The sequence below is a fragment of the Etheostoma cragini genome, chromosome 15, assembly GCF_013103735.1.
Source record: "Etheostoma cragini isolate CJK2018 chromosome 15, CSU_Ecrag_1.0, whole genome shotgun sequence".
Taxonomy (NCBI): Eukaryota; Metazoa; Chordata; class Actinopteri; order Perciformes; family Percidae; genus Etheostoma; species Etheostoma cragini.
The window spans coordinates 14,117,895-14,139,452 of record NC_048421.1 but is presented as its reverse complement, the minus strand read 5'-3'; the positions used below and the strand labels follow the sequence as shown (position 1 = coordinate 14,139,452).

The 21,558-nt window shown below is 42.7% G+C and overlaps 2 protein-coding genes across 5 annotated transcripts; both read right to left on the bottom strand.

The window, feature by feature from the left end:
- Nucleotides 1–85: 85 nt before the first annotated feature.
- On the bottom strand, nt 86–12,795 carry mylk5 (myosin, light chain kinase 5). 4 transcript variants are annotated; one of them, XM_034894067.1, is made up of 18 exons: nt 12,709–12,795; nt 8,821–8,971; nt 6,859–7,008; nt 6,138–6,293; nt 5,697–5,879; nt 5,257–5,292; nt 4,011–4,138; nt 3,745–3,898; nt 3,280–3,591; nt 3,089–3,188; nt 2,574–2,777; nt 2,245–2,462; nt 2,031–2,154; nt 1,363–1,515; nt 1,151–1,277; nt 982–1,069; nt 700–840; nt 86–493 (listed from the first exon to the last, which is right to left on the bottom strand). In XM_034894067.1, the coding sequence occupies exons 2-18, from the start codon at nt 8,945–8,947 to the stop codon at nt 288–290; spliced, it is 2,607 nt and encodes an 868-aa protein (XP_034749958.1). In that variant the 5' UTR covers nt 8,948–8,971; nt 12,709–12,795; the 3' UTR covers nt 86–287. The 4 variants fall into 4 exon arrangements, with proteins under 4 accessions (XP_034749958.1, XP_034749957.1, XP_034749959.1 ...); XM_034894066.1 differs by lacking the exon at nt 12,709–12,795 and having other exon boundaries at nt 8,821–9,290; XM_034894068.1 differs by lacking the exon at nt 12,709–12,795 and having other exon boundaries at nt 6,138–6,290; nt 8,821–9,289.
- A 6,210-nt stretch (nt 12,796–19,005) lies between these two features.
- Nucleotides 19,006–21,327, bottom strand: fzd2 (frizzled class receptor 2). Its single transcript, XM_034894073.1, has one exon. It carries the CDS (start codon nt 21,117–21,119, stop codon nt 19,491–19,493), a length of 1,629 nt encoding a protein of 542 aa, XP_034749964.1. The 5' UTR covers nt 21,120–21,327; the 3' UTR covers nt 19,006–19,490.
- Nucleotides 21,328–21,558: the final 231 nt, after the last annotated feature.

Below are 21,558 nucleotides of genomic sequence, written 5' to 3'. Positions count from 1 at the left end.
AGAAACAGATTCATGATTTTAGCTGAAACATACTGGTTAAAACAGTATACCATAGTCCCATGAAGGAACTTCAACTTTTAAATACGCTTGTAGCTGTGTAACAATGTTCATCGGTTCATACATTTTGTACAATAATACATAATATACTGTATATCCAGCCAAAGTAAAGCTTGGTCCCCATTTGAATTAAAACAGTGTACAATAAAACACTTATTAGTTACTTATAGTTTAAAGCACTCAAGAACATATTTTTACATTTGAATTTTGCATACTTAGATACAATGCGTCTACTCGTGAACGATGAGTTTGGCTGAGCAGCATTCCTCTCCGTGGTCGTTGGTGGCTGTACAGGTGTAAACATTGGTGTCCTCTGGTCCAACTTTGGCTAAGACCAGGGTGCAGCGGCCATCGTCCTCGTACTCTATCTGCACTGTGGGTGACTCCACCACGGGCTCTTTACCACACAACCACACCACCTCTGGGTCAGGGTAACCTGCAGGTTAAAAAGCAGAAAATCTGAAATTAAGCAAAACAGCAACAGAGCATAGCTCCTTCTTTGTCTTTCGGGGGGAATTTAAGTCAAGTCGCAAGTCTTTCAGGACTTCAGCACACTCAAGTTTATGTCAAGTCACTGCTCTGCAAAAGAAAGTACACAAAGAGGAATATGCTGCTTGAGCTCTTGAATAACGTTATGTGTACCTGTGAGGTGACACGAGAGACGGGCACTAGATCCCTGAGCCACTGTTTGGTCCTCCAGGCCCTGGGTGAACTGGGGGGGGCCCTGCATCTTGCGCTCCAGAGACTGCAGGGCATGCTCTGCCTCCGGGCTCAAGGGTAAATCTGGGGGAGGGAGAAGGAAATAGATGAAGAAAGGGGGGAAACCCGTTCTCTTTATACATCCACGGGGAAACCCCAGGGCTCAATAGAGCAATGTTAAACCAGGAAACTAAAATGCTGATAAGAAGATGAGAGAATGCATACCTTCTGCAGGGCTTGTTGAACATGCAGAGGTGTCACTTTTAGACAGCTGAGCCATTCTCTTCAGGGCTAACAAGGCCTTACCTGTTTTCTGTGTTAAAACCAATTGTAAAAATTGTGAAGCAGGAAAAAAAAAAACTCAAGAATAAAATCTACTGTGCTGAGTTGTTACCTTCCACTTCTGCCTGGCTAGAAACCTCTTCATCTTGTCCTTGGACAGAGTCTTGGTGGTGGCCAGAGCTTTAGAGTCAAATGTCATCCATTGGTGGGCAAGTGCCTCTTCAGAGGTCATCCTCCGCCTGGGAAACACAGTGTGTTATAGGTGGTCAAGTGAAGATAGTCTCTGGAGCCATCTGCGCTACAGCTGTGTGTTTAAGAAATCACCTGGCGTCCTTGTTAAGAAGGGAGCTGATGAAATGTTTGGCCTCGTCGGTAATCTCGTCAAAGCTCTCCTCATCAAACTCCCACTGGGCCGCTGTGACCAAGGCGAGGGTCTCTGCATCGCTGTTACCCTGGAATGGAGACTCACCACTCAGTCTGAAGGCCAGAGAAAGAGACAGCAGTGTCATTACATTTACTGTTTCAACCTTCACCCACTAGGTGGCATAACAAGTCTGAGCCACTCAAAACAGAAGACTATTGTTTGTTACATCATGACCAGATACCATGACTTTCACCACCAGCACAGCTCTATAAGTCTTACTATTATGTTCTATTAACATTCTTGTGTGGTCATTGGAAGTATTTGGATTATTCCAATTTAAGTAGAAAAAACACACTGGATATGCATGCAAAGAATGTTTAAAGGAATAGCTCTACATTTTGAGAAATATGCTTATTTGAGAGTAGATGTAGAGTAGATAAGAGTTAGATGAGAAGGTTGATACTCCTATGTCCGTAGGGTAAATACAAAGCTACCACTAGCAGCAGTCTTCAAAGAGGGGGAAACACCTAGCCTGTCTCTATCCAAAGGTAACAAATTCCACTCCTTAGGACCAAAATGTCATGTCGTTCCTTTTGGTAAGGGCTACGGGAGCAACAGTTTGACTCACAGTATGTAGCAGATGACTCCTATGCTCCACATGTCAGTGGTCAAAAACACAGGCTCATAGTTGATCACTTCAGGTGCCACAAACTCTGGAGTCCCATGCATCACCTTCAGAGGAGTGTTTTCATCTGTTGAACATAAATTACATCATTAAGTATTGAAACACTCAAAAGAATAACGTATAAATATTAAGAGTTTATTTTTTTTCCCCCACATACCGAGCCTGTTGGCCAAACCGAAATCAATGATCTTTATGGAGGTGCCATGGGTGTCAACACACACAATGTTTTCAGGTTTGAGGTCCAGGTGGACAATGCGCTGCTGATGCATGAAGGCAATCCCTTTCAGGATCTGCTGCATGTAGCGAACACTGGCAGGCTCAGTGTGCTCAAAGCTGTCGTCCACAATACGTTCAAACAGTTCCCCGCCTGCGATACTACAGTCAGACAATCCACAGTAGCAGCAAAATGGTCATTGTATTTCTTTGTATGCATCCAGTATTTTGTAGTTTTGCAACACCTTAAGGGCTTTTCACGATGATACTCACAACTCCATCACCATGACCATCTCAGGCTTGTGATCGTATGCAGCGAGACATTGAACCAATTTGGGGTGGTGGAGGAAGTTCATCAACTCTATCTCTTTACGAGCAGCCTCTCTCTCCTTGGCACGTCGGCCTTTGTAGAACTTCCCAGCACACACACGTCCCGTCTCTTTATGGACTAGCTTGAACACCAGGCCGAACTTTCCCCTAATGAAGAGACAAGTTTTGATATTTAATATAATCTTTGAGAACTTAAGTAAAACAAAAACACTAGCTTTCATCTGAGATCTGTCATTCTAGCACACCATCTGTCAAAGGGAAAGAGCACTCTTCATTCCTTGCCATGAACTGAGATCACTGGCTTTCTCAAACCTGTATCTGTTGTTAGTTGAGGCGGGTCTCAACATGTATTTTTAATCTTACCTCTGTTGCACTTGGCAGCCCCTCTTCCCTGAAGGATTTGCCATGAAAGGTCAAGCTTTCTTGATCATCAGCGTTTCTCAAGAAATTATACTCACATTCCAAGTTTTTCCTGCAATGTGTAGTGATCTGTGACTTTTTGTGATGAGTCAATAGAGACACAGCAAAACGCTTGAGGGTCCTCTTCTTGTGGTTTGTCTAAATCACACAAATACACAAAAACAGCTGTAACAGAGGGCTAAATTATTTGTCTCTAATTGTATGGTATCTATAACCCACATCACCCCACCTTGCTGCTCCATCTTAACCACGGGTGACACTGGTCCTGGCTCACTTACTCCTACTGCGTTGTAAGCCCTTACTCGAAACCAGTATTCCTGTTGATGCTGCAGCCCAGAAGACACTCTGTATGAGGTACTCTTACACTGGGCAGTGAGCTCGCGCCAATCCCCAGGCTCAACACATCCTTGGCTCTTTACTTCAACCACATAACCCAAGACGGCACTGCCGCCGTCGTAGCAGGGGCCCGACCAGGATAGGACAAGGCTGGTGGAAGAGACGAGTGAGATCACGGGACAGGAGGCTGGGGGCTGAGGCCTCTCTGGTGAGATGATGAATGAATGAAATGGTCAAGAAACTGCAAACTTACTTCAGATGTGTGTGTGTTTGTGTGTGTGTGTGTGTGTGTGTGTGTGTGTGTGTGTGTGTGTGTGTGTGTGTGTGTGTGTGTGTGTGTGTGTGTGTCTTGCCTTACCTATGACAGAGAGGGTGAGCGTGTGTTGGGCTGAGCTCTTGCGATCCTTGACTACAACGGTGTAGCGGCCTGTGTGCTGTGGTTTAGCCTCTGCTACGACCAGTGTACTACTCTGATCTGTATTTTCTGACCACAGCTCTGGACCATCCACTAGCTGCAGATATAAAGTTTGTAAAAAAATAAAATAAAATAAAAAAAGAGATAGAGAAAGAGGTAAATACTAAGAGAAATCAAGTGGAAATGGATTTCTTTTTTTATTGCAACACCTGTTCTTTGTTTCTGATCCAACACGACACTACAGGAGGACTGCCGGCGAAAAAACACGTCACACGGGCAGCTTGTCCCACCTTCACCTCGAGGTGCTGTGGAGGGTTTTCAAAATGTAATGCTGGACCTGCAGAGACAAAACACAGTGAGTGTTTTGACTCAAGAGCCTTCCTGCTTTGAGTTGTGTCGAGGGCCTAAACCGTCACACTGGAAGGAAACCATCCTGAGTGGTGTGAGAGATAAAAGACAGAGAGACAGAGTCATTAAGGTGGGAGTGGACAATCTGTGGTTTGTGCTGTACTGTAAAACTGGAAGTGTGTTACTTCCCCCCCACACTCTGAGACCCTTATTATTGTTGCTTACGATCAAGTGTCTCAACTGGAAACAATGGAAAACACCGATGACCTACTGCACACAAGTACAACCAGTCCATGTGTGATCAAGTGTGTTAAACAATGTTAAACTAGTTCATCTTTTGAAGACACTCATGCATTCCGGTTTTAACATGTTCCACACTCAACTTTTTACTTAGACAGAAGACAGAAGTCTGAACTGTATCCTAAATAATGTTACCATGGGTTCATATTAGATAAAAACTTCCATATATGACTATGAATCAATATGACCACTCAATTTGTCAGTATTCAAATACTGTGGCATCAGGATAAGGAATTTGACTGAAGTCGATCTGATAATAATCACATTTATATGGCTTTACAGTTTACCTTCTTAACAGACATTCTATAATTGCCTGACATTGCATGTCAAATTCACAAAACCATAAAAAAGCCGTATGACATATCCTGTACCTGCACTCCTAAAATACATTCAGACCTTGTCATGTGAGCTTTTCATGCTTTTACTGTTGCAGCCTACACCCTAAAGTAAAGTTCCCCCGTGTATGGAAGCACAATAGCTCAGAGCCAGACAACATTATATCAAGAACAAAGGCACTCAAAAAAAGGAAAAAAAAGGTGTAGCTCTGGGGCAAACCTCAACAGCAGCAAAAGCAACTTACACACACACACACACACACACACACACACACACACACACACACACACACACACACACACACACACAAAGCAGAGTCTAATGGATAAGTTGTGTTAACATGAACAAGCAAAAATCAGACAATATAGCAGTGAATAATAAGAAATGGATGGGTGAGTGGATGATGGAAAAACAGGTGCATTGCATGGTCATTTGGCAGAGAAAGTGAGGGAGGATAAAAGTGGTTCTCACCTGTTCCTGAGTTGGCTCTCTTCTTTGGGATGACTTCTGCAGAGACAAATGAAGTGCAGGTAGGTTTTAGTAGGATAGAGGTGTGGCTCTGGCTATTAGTTTACAGACTCAGCAACCTTTACTGATCTGTGCACTGTCCATTACCCTACATGGTGCTCACTGGGGACCGATAACCTTAAGTGGGTGTATCATTGTTGTGGAAGTCCTGCATAATTCCCGATTGGTACACATGTTGCATGACAACCAATCACACAAGGACTGGAAACGCGTTTCCTTTTTTTTAAATAAAACATGTCCGGAAGACGTTAAAACAATGGTAAAGAAGCTGAGATGATATCCCTGTGCACATGTAGGGAAGGAAGGAAGCTGCACTGTGTGTGTTTGGAAAATGTCATGGATGATAAAATCCTTTGTTCCTATTATGTGAAATGAATCATTACCTCTTGGAGTTGAGACTGGGCTGAGCTTATCAGAGCCTGTAGGTGAAGTACAAGTAGATCCTCTAAACTTCTGTAGCACGTCTTTGGGTGACTGGGGTGAACTTCCATTCTCCACACTGCTCTTGGATGCAGAAGTCGGGATATTTGAGACACAATTCTGCACACTGCGGATAGTTTCGAAGTCTAGATTGGTTGTCAGTAAGAGGAAGAGGAGAAGAGACCGCTAAACATTAGAAATGAAACTCCTACTTGTGGTTATCAGAGTAACAGAACACATATCCCATTGAATAAGGAACGCTGCGTTATAACTTGCAAGAGGCAGAGTTTATAGTCAATAAATGTGTTGTAGACTCATTTCCAGGAAATCAAACTTATGACCAAGAAATGCCTCTGATGTCCTATAATGGAACCGTCTCCGGTGTGTCCCAGTGTCTTCCTCACCTCTGACGAACACAGCAGCACAGCAGGATGTCTTCCCTGCACTGTTCTCTGCCAAACACGTGTAGGCGCCGGCATCCTCTGGCAAGCACTCCCTCACCACAAACCTCACCTCCCTGCCATCGAAGGAAGGATTCCCAAAACGAGCCACTTCACCTGCCCATAGGAGCCAACAAAAAACTAGAAACAGTCTCTCCCACTGGTGTAAGGTGCAAGGGAGAAGCATGAAGAGAAAGCATTGAGGAAAGGAATGGCTGGCGGGTACAGGAGGGTCAGATATGCTGTTGACCTCTTGAGCCCTGTTGTGAATCTGTCAGAAAAAATGGCCATGCATTGTTTAAACTCACACTTTGATTTATGATACTTATCCCAAAGTCTCTCTAAATTAGAGGAAATGCGTACACAATTAGGCAAAAGACATCTAGACAGTACTGATTACAAGCTTCATGGTGTGGCAACAAGCAAAAACAGAAAACAGTACATCTAACATGTTACAAAAATGTACAGCCAGTAAAGGCCATATTTAAGCATTCAACAGGTCAATTAATTAAATTAGGGTCTTACAAACAGTAAATAACTATTTCTAAAACTAAATGTGAGTTCTTGACCCGATGATAGAGCTAGATTGAAAGTCAGAGGACCACCGAAATTATAACAAATCATCCTGAGTTTATTTGAAATAACTGGCCTTACAGGGTAATTAGGGTAAATTGTCCCTGCTCACCATTGTGCAACCACCACACTGTCATTGGCTGACTTCCTGTGAGAACCCCCCGCAGTGTGAAGTCATTTCCTTCATCCACGCAGCAGTCCTGCAGTGGCTCTATGAAGACAGGGGGATCCAGACGTTTACCAGACGAGAGGTTAACAGCCCCTGAATGTGGAGAAGAGGAACGGAGGTGAGTAGTCAGATAAAAAAAAACAAGAGCAACACTAAATTACTGCATCCTCACACTGATACGCTTGCATTAAGTCATATGTCAGGTGTCTTTTATTTCCGTGTCTTTCTTATTTAGTAGATTTTTTTGTATTAAAACGGGACATGCACATGATCTACACCTTTACTTACACTTCTTTAGATACAAAAAAACCAACAATATGACCGTTTGTTGTTTCATTCTTGTGCGGGTGCCACCAAATGTCACAGCCATCCGCTTATATTAACGGATAATCTGTTATGTGGGATTACTGACAGAAAGGTCCTAACTGCTGAACATTTCTCAGCAAGCTAAATTTAGCCACACATTCTGGAAACAAACCTGCAAGTTGTACGCAATTTATAAAATAAAAATACCAATAATGAAAAAACTGTGTTTTATGGTGCTAAGCACTTTGAATTGCTACGCATATATACACACACAATATGTAAAACCTACTGTCGAGAATTTAGAAATACAGCTTGATGGCTTGTTTGACAATTGTGAAATGTGAAAAATAGAAAAAATTAACTATTTACACATCGTTATTTTAAAATCAAATTTTCTAATTGACCTTGTTGTAAATGAGAATTCACACCTGCTAAGTGCTACAGACATTCAGTGGTAAGTGAGTATGTGCCATCCTTGCAACAGTTTGCACCCCCCCCTTCACACACAAACTTATTTTCTCATGAATTTCACAAATTCAGGTCACCACTTGCCAGAATACCACAATACTGACATCAATCCTGCATCTGAAACTAAACATTGTGTATGATTGGACCAAATCATATATGTTGTGACACCGTGTACAGTATCCTAGTTTTGTTTTTTGTGTTTTACCAGCAACCTTTAGCCAGTGTTTACAATCTTGAAGTAATCAATGTGAAGCCTGATGTTTGAAGACAGTCACTGTTAAGCCAAGCCAACTACTTTAACCTCTGCACACAGACACTAAAAGGTGGATTTTCACATCCTTATCAGATCATGACTCTGACCCCTTTTTGTTATTACATGACAGACAGCGGAATCAAAGCTTTTATTAGCAGGTCAGTGATCGCTGAGCTTAACTTAAAGCCGGTTGCTGTAAAAACCTACTGCTGTTGAAAACAAAACCTTCCAAATACCTTAAACACCATAAACAAGTCATCACAGGTCTGTTGTTTTATCAGGTCTTGATGTGACATGCAAAAGCTGTCATCTGCTAGACAGATGTGTGTGTGTGTTAACATCTGCCAGATAACAATTTACACTGAAATAATTGTATTAAGTGGATACACATGACATGTAGACAGATACATAACATCTAGCTATCCAAAAGAAAAATGCATACAGTATTCTGTACAGTTTCAGACCAAAACGCTGCAAAATGTTTATTATTAGTACACACTGAAAAAGAAAGGAAGTGTGCTCTCAAGCTTTTAGAGTGTGACAATTTTGATGTTCAGGGTCAGCTGACATTAAATTGAAAGGCCCCATTTACGATGAACCATCAGATCAGAAAAAATCAAATATTTGGACATTCAAACAAAACACCGGATATCAACCTTAAAAGCAACAAACTAAGAGTGTGTGGTCTCACTTTCTCTGGAAAATCTAAAAGGGAGTTGTTTTTGCACTGCATTCAATCAGAAAGCTTCAGCAACTTCAGGCTTGTCTATCCAAACACTGACATTACAAACATTATAAAATGGTAGTGAGCTTTTTCCTAAACAAACACACTCCTTGAATTAATAATCCCCTCTCTCCTTCTCTCATGCAGCCCTTACCTGTGGCAGCATCTGACGCGGTGTCAGTAGTTCTTGGTCCATTCCCTGGTGCCGACGATGCAGCCGGCGGCTTGATGTGCATCTTGAAGGTTGACACGTAACGCTGTTTGCTGCCATCACTGTTCATTTTTGTCAAAGAACAGCCCAGTCTCTGAACGGAACAGCAAGTAATTTACACAGTCATTCCCCAAGCTGATTATCACACTTCCTTTCTCTGTCACTGCTCTGTGGTGCCTCGGTCTTTCTCTTCTGTAAAAACCACCAGCCCGGCGCAGCACAGCCCTCACACTTCTCTGCACATGTTCAAACTCTCTTTTCTCACCCTCCCCTGATCTACACTAACTCCACCTACATCAACAAATCTTTCTCTTTTACTTTGGCCTTTGCAGGCAGGGCATCCATCTCCTTATCTCTCTAAGTCACTCTGTTGCCAGATCCCCCATCCACTGCTCAAACCAACGTTTTTATTGTCACGGCTAATAGACACTAATGCCACATAAACAAGGAAAGACACAAAAGAGGGAGGGTGGGAGGAGGGGAGGAGGACTTATCCACCCACCCAGCCAAAGGTCATATTCTGTGGTGTTTGTCGAATGCGCTGCCGGTGATTGATTTCCCTGTTTGCCCTCTCACTTATCAATGCTGCAACTGAACTTTGTGACGCTGGCATGCAAAGGTTCAAATCACGCCCGTGGACTGTAAAGCTGTATGTTAACAACAGGCTCGTAAATCCCACGTTGCTTTAAGTATGCCCACCGGCCCCTGGTACAGTACACCCCAGCACAAACAAGGTGGCCGTTTCCAGGGTAACAGCGTCACTTCAACAGATCCACCTGCTGCTATGGCAACCAGGGATGTCTTGAGAGAGGCCTGCTGTTGTTCACATGATGAAAAAATTGTTGTTGAGACCCAAAACATCTCAAAATGTGCATTATATATTATGGGATGCAATCACAAGGGAATAAATGTCAACCTCAGTTAACACAACAGCAGCCCACTGCTCCCATCCCAGATTCCTAAATTCCACATCAGTGATCACACAGAAAAGCACTGTGAGGGGTTTGTTTTAGTTTCTGTGGGGGAAGACTTCTCAAATCAAACATTTACCAAAAGGACACACACACACACACACACAAACACTATTGTAAGGATATTTTGATAATGTAAACTTTAAGTACACTATTAGTACTTTCAGCCAAATGTACGAGAAAACACAGTAGAAGTTATAAACCATGTTTGTCAAGACACTCTTTTAAAAGGTGATTTTTAATATTAAGGAGTCTTGTGCTAGTTTAATGAATTCTAAATAAAACAAAGTTTAAGTTAGTGCCACTGTAAAAGTAGCCAAGACTCTGCTAAATATCACAGTCCCTAATTTCTTTCCCACGACATTGTTCAGAGATATGAACCCAGAAGAGGTGAAACATCTGGAATTCACACTGTTAAAATAAAAAACCCATCATGTTATTTACTCAACAGATTTACCAAACTCTTTAAAAACTGTGGATACGACCATAGTCCGTTGCTGTGACGAGCATCCTCCATACCTTGTTTGGGATCACCACATATAGCTACATGCTCCAACTTGCAAAGCTAGGACTGACTGAATAAACCCACAAGATAATCTGTCAAAAATAAGGTCTCCTTCCATTATGAGACTGATTAAAATAATTCAGTTAAGGGCGCCGATATAATAGAAATGGCGTTATTAGTCTCTACAGGCAAAGATAAGGATCGTTGTGATTTCACAGAGAGTACACAGTACAAAACCAAAGCACCATTTTAATATGTGCTGAAAATTAGGTTAGACACTGTATCTAATGAGGTCTGACTCGAAGCTTTAAACAATATGTGACAGCTTCCTGGGAGAAAAGAAAACACTGAAAGTTGGCAGAGACTCTAAAAGCGCAGAGTTGCTCATTAAGAGAAAACAGGGAGATAATGCTGCATTTCTCCCACAGAATCTTGACCCATAGGAGTATAATTAATGTGATTTAGGCACAGGGCCACTTACACAATAGAGTCTAGAGCAGAAGGGGACATGCCGACTGGCCCATTGATGCCCCCCCCCCCCCCTCTGCGTGCTGCAGCTTTGACCAGTCGATGGTATGTGTGCAGGTAGTTTGGTCTGCTCTCTGTCCTTCAACAAGTGTTTAGTTTTATGCTGTGATAAAACTAAAAGGCCCCTATCTTCCGGAACTATCCACCATGACTCCTCAATCTAAACAGGAGGGGATAGATGGAGACTGGAGATAGTCACAGAAGAAAGGAAGAAAGGATTTGGTCTGTAGATAGAAATCTCTGTTGTGCTTCAAAAGGGAAAGTGATGCAACATGAAACCCAACAATTAGCTTTTAAAAGCTAAATGATTCATCATTTTCCCATGAAAGACAGAATGATGAACATGACAACATTGAACTATGACCAGAGAGATTCTCTAAAACTGTTATATGCAAAGCATTTTGCCACAGTACACAAACTGCATCCTGTACTGTCAATACAATTCAGGAAGTAAGACACAGACCGGACCACTAATTTTAATTGGTGTAAACATAGTTAAACCACGTTTCTTGATCTGTTTGAGGAATTAGTTATTTCCATAACTTCTGCCACCAAGCTCATTAAAAATATACTAAACTTGCAGACAATATTTGACTTAAAAATTGTGGAAACGTGATCATACTAATGGTATTACTAATATACTAATATTACTAACGGTTATATTATAAAGCTACGCCGTTTCTTTATCCATCTCAGAATTTTACATATTTATTCAACATCGTGATCCTTCAGTGCTTATAATAGTGAACAAAAGGTGCAGAAATAAGTCATTTAACAAATAAAGGATAAACTAATATATCAATATTAGATGTCGACATATCAAAAACGTGAGTGCCTGGAGGAGGGTCTGGCAAAGCGAGACTACTAACATGATGACATATCTGAAACAATAGTTGCCCTCATGTGAACAGGCTTGTGCAGGGGAACTGAAGTGCCTTATGGTGTCAAATTTCTTTGTTTGCTTTTTGCAAAAACCTGCTGCCTCATGTGATGCTAAAGTGACAATCAGGTTTGGGTTCTTCGGTAAAGAGAAGAGAGTAAAATGTGGTCAACCATTAAGCAAAAACAAAAACAAAAGCAGTGAAAGGGTTAAAAAAGGAATCCTACCGTCCATTTGACAGTCATGATCTAAACCTGGCTCTGGCTCCACCTGGAGGGCAAATATTTACCTGCAAGCTGTGTATTGCTTCCTAGTTCAGTTTATTTTATGCGCCCAGATTTGCAACACTCTGTAAACTCATTTTACAAACATAGTACACTTTCCTCTGAAGCATCAACGTTCCTGTCATTATTAAATTATGCATTATGAAACAACTAAATTCACGGTACCAATGATCTCTCTTTACTCAGGCGAAGCTTTTGCTTGAAGGTGATCCATTATTTAAAATGTTATTATTCAGCTCTTGCGTTTGTTCAGCCATACCTGCAGCAGTAACGATACATGTTGTTGTTTCATAACAGACACACATGTCTACAAACCTACAATCAATCTTTTCAGCTACATCCCGTCATGGTTTAATTAACTCTTTCTCATCTCATGGTGACCTTTAGAACTAAATCGTACCCCTATAGGGGTAAAGGGGATGCTTTATTCTCAACAAAGAAACACTGAGTACATCCTTATGGACAAATCACTGTTAAGAGAATTGAGAATTTTAAGTGTAAAGAACAATTTAAGTGGGAAAACTACACTGGCATCATACTGTTATCAGTGGTAGCAGGAACCTATTTTACTTTTTCCATTCTTGTTACTTTCTACTTCTACTCCACTACATTTAAGAAGCAAATATTGTACATTTTACTCCACAACATTGAACTGATAGTTACCTTGCAGATTCTAGTTATTTATGCAGAAGTCCCAATCAAGAGGCCACACCTGAGGCAGGGAGGACAGCACAATCACTCCTGCCTGGACAGGACACGCCCCCCCCCCAGGTGCAATCACTTTACCTTTACTCTTTCTGCAGGACTTTTACCTGAAAAGAGAGTATTTCTACACTGTGAAATAGCTTATTTTACTTTAGAAAAATTAAAGTAAAGGGATCTACTTCTCCACTGCACTGCTTAATGTTTTCCACTCACGTCTTCTCAACTAAAAAGTTGTTTCTTGGTGAACTTACTGAGATTCTGTGCTTGCTTTATAACACAATGCACATACACATGCAACTCTTCAGGGAGAATAATATGGAGCTTCCAAGTCTCCGTGAAAAATGTAACACTTAGGCTGACCAGTGACCCCTGACTTTTCCCACAGCAGCTCCCAAGCTCACAGGATAAAAAGTCACACGTTGCCTGAGGCTAGGTGGAGCTGAGAGGCCTGGTGGCCATACCAACACTCACTAGTCCTGCTAAAGTGGATGCATTTCTGCAAAGGGCCTTCTTTTGGGAAATAGGCTGTCAAACTGAAACATCATCAAACATGTAAACATTGATTTATCCAAGGTCAGAACTAACAGGACACCAAATATCTGCATGTTTTAATGCAAAGGGGAATTTTATTCACGCTTTCTTTGTATGCTTAACTTGTGTGCTAATGAGAGTGCATTGTAGCAGTATATCAGCTGAAACAGCAGGGGGTGTTGTTCACCATATCAATATTGACAGTACTTCTTACTGTAATCAGATCTTTGAATCAAATGCTTGAACTCCAAATGTTGATTTTTGAACTCAGTCTCAGTTCAGATGACCGTCCGTGTCTTTAAATTTTACTTCCTAAAATACCATCTCTCTAATATCAGGATTTCTTGTCCCTTTTAATAATTTCTCGTCCCTGTGGCTGAACTGGCAAATTAACTCCGCGGAGGTGTCTTTAAATCCTGATCCTGTTGTGCAAAATGACCTGTTTTCCGCTCTGTTGGTTTCACACATTGACCGTGACTGTCTGGCCCAGCAGTCCTCGGGGCATCCCAGGTCAACGGTTGAACATGTGAAGTGTAGTGGGAGCCAAATAAACACGGGATGTTCCAATGAATACCACTATGCTCCTCAATTTCACAGAAAATCCCTAAGGAGCATAAAGTAGGCATACCGGCCTTCCTGCTATTTTGCAAAGTGAGAGCTTGTAATATTCAGATTGTAATTGGTTGCACAAAGGTCTGAGACATTACATATTAGTTTTTTGATATGTCAATGGCAAAACACGTTATGCAATGTATTTTCTGTTCTAGAATCCAACTCTAAAAATCCTTCAAAAAATTACATTACACAGGATTAAAGTAAGACCCTGTCTGATATCATTTTAATAACCTCCCCATGGAATAATTATAAATATTAAAAATAATCTTATGGCCTTCTGATACATTATTGGAAATGTTACAGTCCTTTTCCATAAGAGAGAGCATTTGTGGGCCTGTATGAGTCGATGTGTTTAACTCCCACCTTTGAAACGAGGCCCCTCCACCACTCAGTCGGTGAGGGCCCACATGGAAGCGATTACGCTGTGCAGAGAGTGAAATTACAGAGAGAACCTACAGAAATGGAGCCCTCCTTCAACCACTCACTCATTCACTTGGATTACAAACATGAAAACGAGCTCAAAAAGCACATCCAGCCAAGGGAACACATGCACACACAGATATAGAGAGACAGATTGGCGCGCACGCACGCACACACACACACACACACACACACACACGCACACGCACACGCACACGCACACACACACACACACACACACACACACACACACAAACACAGACAGGAGCTCTGCTGCCACCTTGCCTGAAGCTGTACATTTCCACTGCTGGCGCGGTATAGACAAGGCTGCAGTGTGCTTCCCTTCCTCTCCTGGACGAGAGGGCTGTAAATTCCTCAGAAGTGCTGTTAAGAGCGCTTCCATTAAAACAGGCGGTGGGGGGGGGCGGCGCTAGCCAGAGAGGAGCCAATTCAATAAGTCATCGTCAAAGCTTGAGGCCTTACTGGGGCCCACATGAGAGCCCCTTTAGCCACAGACAGGATTAAGCTTCGTCGTTGTGTGTAACATACCTTGTTTACCTGGAAAGGCAGGTGTTTCAGAGTGCTGCATGATTCCATTAACGGGCCAATAAGAAAGATTTAATGCCATGTAATGTATCTGCAGGGGGTTAATTGACTCATCAATTAAACACTCAGTAACTACTTGCACAGCTGTTGAATTGTGTTGCTTTTATAGACTCACTGTTTAGCCCCTGATGCATTCAAATATGGATAAAGAATAACTTGCCAACAAAACTCTGATAAGGTTGCAGGTCCAAGAATTTCAAATTGAATTGAATAAAGGTGTCATTATTCCAAATGTCTATGCACATGGGTCAAATTAGGACAAAATAGTCATGATAAGTAGTGCACAACATACTCATAGATTAATTGAAAGATGTGGATGAAACATGACACACTGAACAGAATGCTTTGGGCTATCAGTGTATTCATACCATGAAAGGTGATCCATCTCGGTAGCATCATGTCTGAGAACCACAGACATTGTCATTCCAAACTATTGTGCAGGGGATCTGCATGACGATATACCCTGATAATATTTTAACAAGTAAACGCTTGTCTAGTTTCTATGGCTGCTCGGCACAAATTATGCAACCTAATAAACCATCATCAGATTTCAATAAATGTAAAAAGTTATAAAACAATGATATAAAGGAGCAGCTTTAAAACACCAGACACTCTATCCATGCTCGTGCTGTCATTTTCTACGTGCACCATCCCCCCAAACGTTTACGAGAGCGACACGGTTGTGTACACACTGTGGTGTCTGGATGCACATTAACCATGCTCTCACCTCCCCTCCACACACACTGCTCCCAATCAAGCCCATTATTATCCCAGGCGTGCTGCAGGCTCCCAAAATATCTGTCACGCAGCTGTCGGCACCTCTCTGCTCAGCAGCTGGAGAGGCTCCGGGGCACTCCCTCATTTTCTACCCTGATACAGTGCACCCTTGCCCTCCAGGACAGAGGGCAAATAAACTCCCCTAACATTGTAGAGTTAGTAGCCCCTACCAGCCTTGTTACCTTGTCAAAGCCCCCCCTGAGTGGTCTGTGCACTTATGAGCAATACAATCCCAGACAAATGGTGCGCCTGAGGCATGAAAATGAACCACCAAGAATGTAAAGTCAGAAAGATTGATGGGCTGAACTCCTTTCCACAAGTTCCACTATATCTGCTCTCTGCTCTAATATGAAGCCCACATGTTGATCTGAGTATTTAGGCAAATAAGTATCCTAGCTGTTAAATGATTTAGGAACAGCTGGACATGATGCAAGCCTTAAAGAGATAGCTGGACATGCCATCATAGTGTTATTAAAAGAAATGAATTCCTTAAGATACATTACATTTTGTAGTTTTTCAACAGTAAAAAACAACTGTGGTATGATGTATACTTTTCAGTGAAAAATATTACTCTGAATTCAACAAGAGTAAGAAGGTCGTCAAGATAAAAAAAAGGGATTTTACTGGACAAAAGATAAATGGAGAAAAGCAGGACACCTCCTCATGGTGACTGTCAGCACCAGTATTTATGGCTTGAGGCCCTGAATCTAAGTCAGAAACTGAAATGCACATTTAAACCTTCGGTCTCCTGCCAACTTGTTATGCTCCATCCCACTCGCAGTGGCCGCCTCTGAAAGCAATGATAGGAGGAGAAAGAACATATTGCACTGCCTGTTGAGATTCAAAGCGAGAGCGAGACAGATAGATATAGTATGTGCTCTGGAAAATCTCAGCTGCTCGCCTATGGTTAGGATAATGTATGACTGCAACTAATCCAGTGTTTGCCATCAGAGCATGAGTCCTCCTGAGTTTGTGCCAAAATGTGATTAGAAACAGACTTACTACAAGTTTTTTCTCTTTCTTTTTTTCCTCTTTTTCTCAACTTGACTCCCTTTGTGTGTTTGCAAACCCCATTCATAGGCATGATATAATTGTATACACATTAAAAGAAAGGCTCCACAGCAACAGTGGGAACACTGGCACTTACAACTAACAACATGTTCCCTTTCTGACATGCCGTGGTCTTATCCCAATAAGAGCGACATCACATAAACTCCAGGAGCGTTCTTCCTGTCTAACCCCCAATCCTCGGCTTGTCCCTTCTTGCCTTTAAGCAAGCAGGAAACGTCTGCATGCAAGATTTAAGATATGAGATCAACAAGGGAGACGGCTGACACTGAAAAACTGGGCAACAACATAAAAGAGAAAAGGATCTACTTAAGACAGCTACCACCTCTTAATATGATTAGTTTGATACAGTATTTGTTTACATTATCGACCCAGATATCTTCCAGTTCTCTGCATGTATCGAGAAGTCCGCCAGGTAATGTTTTAAGTTTTTAACGCATTAAGATTTATTGAGAGAAAAGGACTTTGTGAAAAGCTTTTTTTATCCCTGGCACAACTTAAATGCAGAGAATCTGATTCCATTTAGTTTGAATGGTCTGAGATCCAAGGTTTCAGTTGAAATATGCACAAAATCACAGTCACGTCTCCTCATTTGTTTTCTTCTTTTCTCTCTCTCTCTTTGTTGATTTGGCCTGGAGAAAGACAAAAGCAACCGACTACTACCAACTTTTCCATCATGCTCTCCAAACCCCTCCTCTCCTAAACCCTCAAACAATCTCTTCACCACCAGCTTCCCCACCCCATGCCGCTTCTTTTCATTCTCTCGCTCTTCATTTGTTTCTTTGCTTCGGTGCAAAGCCAAACAAACAAGCCATTAAGTTGAGTTAAGCGCAGGAAGTGGGCCTTCGGGCCAGGCAGCACTATTTACAAGGAGCTAGTCAGGTTTCAGCGGCGCTTTGAAGTGAGCAGCACACAGGAGACTGTCTGTCACTAGGCAAAGGCCCAGCACCGCTCCACTGACTCACTCGCATTCTCCCCACTCATCTGAGCAGAGAGAGGGAATGAGGGGGGAGGCAGAGGGGATGTAAAAAGAGAAGATTTATGTCTTTTCCCTCACTCGGAGTATCTGTTTCAACCTTAATCACTCTTACCTGTCTGTTATTACATTTCTTTATTCAACCCCAAATACGGATACAAGAAAGACAGACAACATCGTGTCCAACAGGTCATGAGATAAGACGACCATAAAAGCGCCGCTAGTAACTGTACTGTAACCAAGAGCCCTACAGCCTAATCTGGCGGTTATGTGTCTTACCGTTTCAGTAACAACACAGATGCACATCATACTGTACAGTATGTGCGTGCAATTGTCAAACGCCTGCTTTTAGCCCCAAGCCTTCGCTCGGAGGCGAGAGGATCAGCTTTCTCCAACACACCCATCTACTTCATGACATCACTGCAGTGAGGGTTGAGTTCCAGCCATGCACGGCTTGGGGGATTCCAACTTGGCGCAGAGCAATAGTAGCTCCAGAGAAGTAACACTACAGCAAACCTGAACACCCTTGTTCTCCCCTCCCCAAACAGACAGGCAGGGACAGTGTCACACCTATGCAACAGAACAGACTCTTCTTGCCAGATGACTCTTGTTGATTTAACCGAGGCCTCTCTGACAACAGGCCAAAAAAAGGTTTCTTGTTTCGTTTAACACCCGAAGGCAATGTTGGTGTACATGTGTGAGAAAGCATTCATACAGGCTGCCACCAGTTTCTCGGACACAAAGCACGTAGATGTGAAATATATCAGAATACATTGAGAATTTGAGTGATTATAACAGAAGAGGTGTGTTCAATTGTCTCAGTATAAACTTGTCGCTTGCATTTCCCAGAGGGTTGTGTAAGAAGCTCACTTCCATTAAAGAATTCCAAAAATCTCTTTTACTGTTGCCAAACAGATGTTCACGTGTGACACAATCCTCACCCACTTGAGAAAACAACATAGCTGTTCTTTGATCAAAGAAAGTAACTTGTTATCACAACATTATTTAATTATTGAAGAATACATTAGCAAGGGGACTACAATCAAGCATGTGATTTAAAGTAATTCATCGTTTTGATTATATGTGCACATGAGTGACAGTACAGTGGGGCAAACTAAAAAAGCTTCTTTGATGTCATCCAACCAACTGAAAATGTTCTTTTAATGCATAAAAAACAATGTTGTTCGTAACCAGTTTAATAATAATAATAAAAAAGGAGCATGGCTAGATTTCCGGCATGTGGCGTTCTTACAGTGCAAAAGTAAAGCAGGTACACTGGCAGATAAGGAAAAGTATTTACTTTCCATAAATACAAATATATAATTTTGGGTTTTTACAAATAATATATACAATTTCATTTAATTACATTTGAAATGTTAACAAAGAGATTAACTGTCATTCTTCCACTGCTCATTTCCCCTGTTCTCTACGCTCTTGGCTGCTGGATCATTACTCGCCCTGGGGTTCTTGTGGCTTTAAGAGAGGGGGAGGGAGAGCATTTCAGCACATGGCACCCATAGCCATGCTTCGTATTTGTTTAGACAGTCAGGCTCAGTCCTTGTTTATGCAGCTTCCCCTTTTGTCAAACCCTGACCCTCAGTTTGGCATGCGTGTGTGGCTATAAAGCTGAGGCGAATACAAAATGCTGTAAGACTCTATAGCTATTCACTGGGCTACTTACCTATCACATGAGCAACAGGTAACAATACACAAGTTAGTCCCGGCAACATTTGGATGTCCCTTTATTCTACACAGTGGTCTCTCCATGTTTGCCATTTGTCAGCCTTGTGTAAAACTTATGCCAGGAGTGTAGAGTCTTTCCAGACCAGATCCAGAAACCAGAGGTGATACCCACTATCAGAGTCATCAGGTACTTGATCATGTAGACAGTAAAGTCTGGAGTCATGCGGGGCCCGGTCTGCATAGGGCAGGGGATGGCCAGGCTTCTGCAGTTCTGGCTGACCCAGCTGCGCTCCCAGTGGGGGCGGAAGGCCTGCTCATAGAACACGCAGGCAATAACAATGGTAGCAGGGACGGTGTAGAGCACGCTGAACACCCCAATCCGCACCATCAGTCGCTCCAGCTTCTCTGTCTTGGTGCCATCGTGTTTCATGATGGTGCGGATTCGGAACAGTGACACGAAGCCGGCCAGCAAGAAAGAAGTACCGATGAAGAGATAAATGAAGAGAGGGGCCAACACAAAGCCTCGTAACGGGGCCAGGCTGCTGAGACTGACGAAGCAGACACCGCTGAGCACATCCCCCTCGATCTGCCCGATGGCCAGGATGCTGATGGTCTTGGCGGCTGGCACTGCCCAGGCTGCCAGGTGAAAATACTGTGAGTGGGCCTCAATAGCCTCATGGCCCCACTTCATACCCGCTGCCAGGAACCAGGTGAGGGACAGGATGACCCACCAGATGGAGCTGGCCATGCTGAAGAAATAGAGCATCATGAAGAGGATGGTGCAACCTTCCTTTTTGGTGCCTTGGACCAGAGTTCTGTAGCCTTCTGGGCTGAAGCTGTCATTGCACACCACTTTGTCTCCCAGGAAGTAGCCAGCTATGTAGGCTATGGAGACCATGGTGTAGCAGCCAGACAGGAAGATGATAGGTCGCTCAGGGTATCTGAAGCGCTGCATGTCAACTAAATAGGTGGTTACAGTGAATAATGTAGATGCACAACAAAGCACAGACCAGACCAGAATCCAAATGCGGGAGAAATGAATCTCTTTGTCACTGAAAAACATGTTCCCACCGCTCCTTGAGGGCTCACAGGGAGCTGCACAGTCCTTCTCTTCTAAAAACTTATAATTCAAATATGTTGGTACTTTGAGAACATTTGGGCAACGGAAAGACCGATGTGGGGGCGCCGTGGTGAAGTCCTGGGTCCCCCGGACCTGCGTGATGGGTATGACGGTCGCGGGAGAGGAGTCATTTTGGCCCACACAGATCTGGCCGTCCCCCAGCACAGGGAAGTTCTCGCAGCGCAGCCGGTCCGGCCACTGAAAGCCGAACTTGTTCATGAGAGCCTCGCAGCCCTGCTTGGCTCTCTCGCAGATTGACCTGCAGGGAGGAATGGCCTTCTCCAGAACGGTGCACACGGGCGCATACATGGAGCACAGGAAAAACTTCAACTCCGGGGAGCACTGTACCTTTACAAGAGGGTAAAACTGGTGCACCTCGAGCCCTGCGTCCTCCTGGTTGTAATGGCCTACTAAATTGGGCATGATGGTTTGGTTATAGGCTATGTCCGTGCACAGAGGTATTGAAATCGGCTGGCAAAATCCATGCTCCGGGACGACTATTCCGTTGTCCCCTTGATACTGGGCTGATATTAGCAGAGGCAGCAGGAGTGCAACCGTCTTCCAAAAAATCATCTTCTAAGGTTTAAGATAGCAATTTCAGCCCGATTAATTACTGTAAACTTGTTTAGTATGTCCCATATCAGTTCTGCAAGCAAATGTTGAAAGTCAATAACTTACAAAGGGGGGGAAAAGCTGGTGAAAACCTGAACGCTGCTCTCTGACTGCTTGGTCTCCGCTTTGAACACTGTTGGCTGACTTTTTCCTTTTCCACAACTCCTGTTCCCTCAACAGCATCAAGAGAGCCACAATAAGAAACATGACTTCCGGTAAAAGCTATCAAAATAAACTTGAAAATGACAAATGTGACTTTTTGCAGAATTGTGTGCCAAGAAACAATGCCTACTTCTGCCTGTTTTTATACTATAGGCCTACTACTACTACTACTACTACTGTTATTATAACTAGACTACTGCAATAATAAACTACAATAATAAGAATTGTAAGTAAGTAT

Coding starts and splice junctions, on each gene's coding strand:
- fzd2 (XM_034894073.1), bottom strand. CDS start 21,119: ATGATTTTTTGGAAGACGGTTGCACTCCTGCTGCCTCTGCTAATATCA.
- mylk5 (XM_034894067.1), bottom strand. CDS start 8,947: ATGAACAGTGATGGCAGCAAACAGCGTTACGTGTCAACCTTCAAGATG. Junction 2,463..2,573: donor ATGGTCATGGTGATGGAGTT/GTGAGTATCATC, acceptor GTCTGACTGTAG/TATCGCAGGCGGGGAACTGT. Junction 1,278..1,362: donor CTTCTTAACAAGGACGCCAG/GTGATTTCTTAA, acceptor TGTGTTTCCCAG/GCGGAGGATGACCTCTGAAG.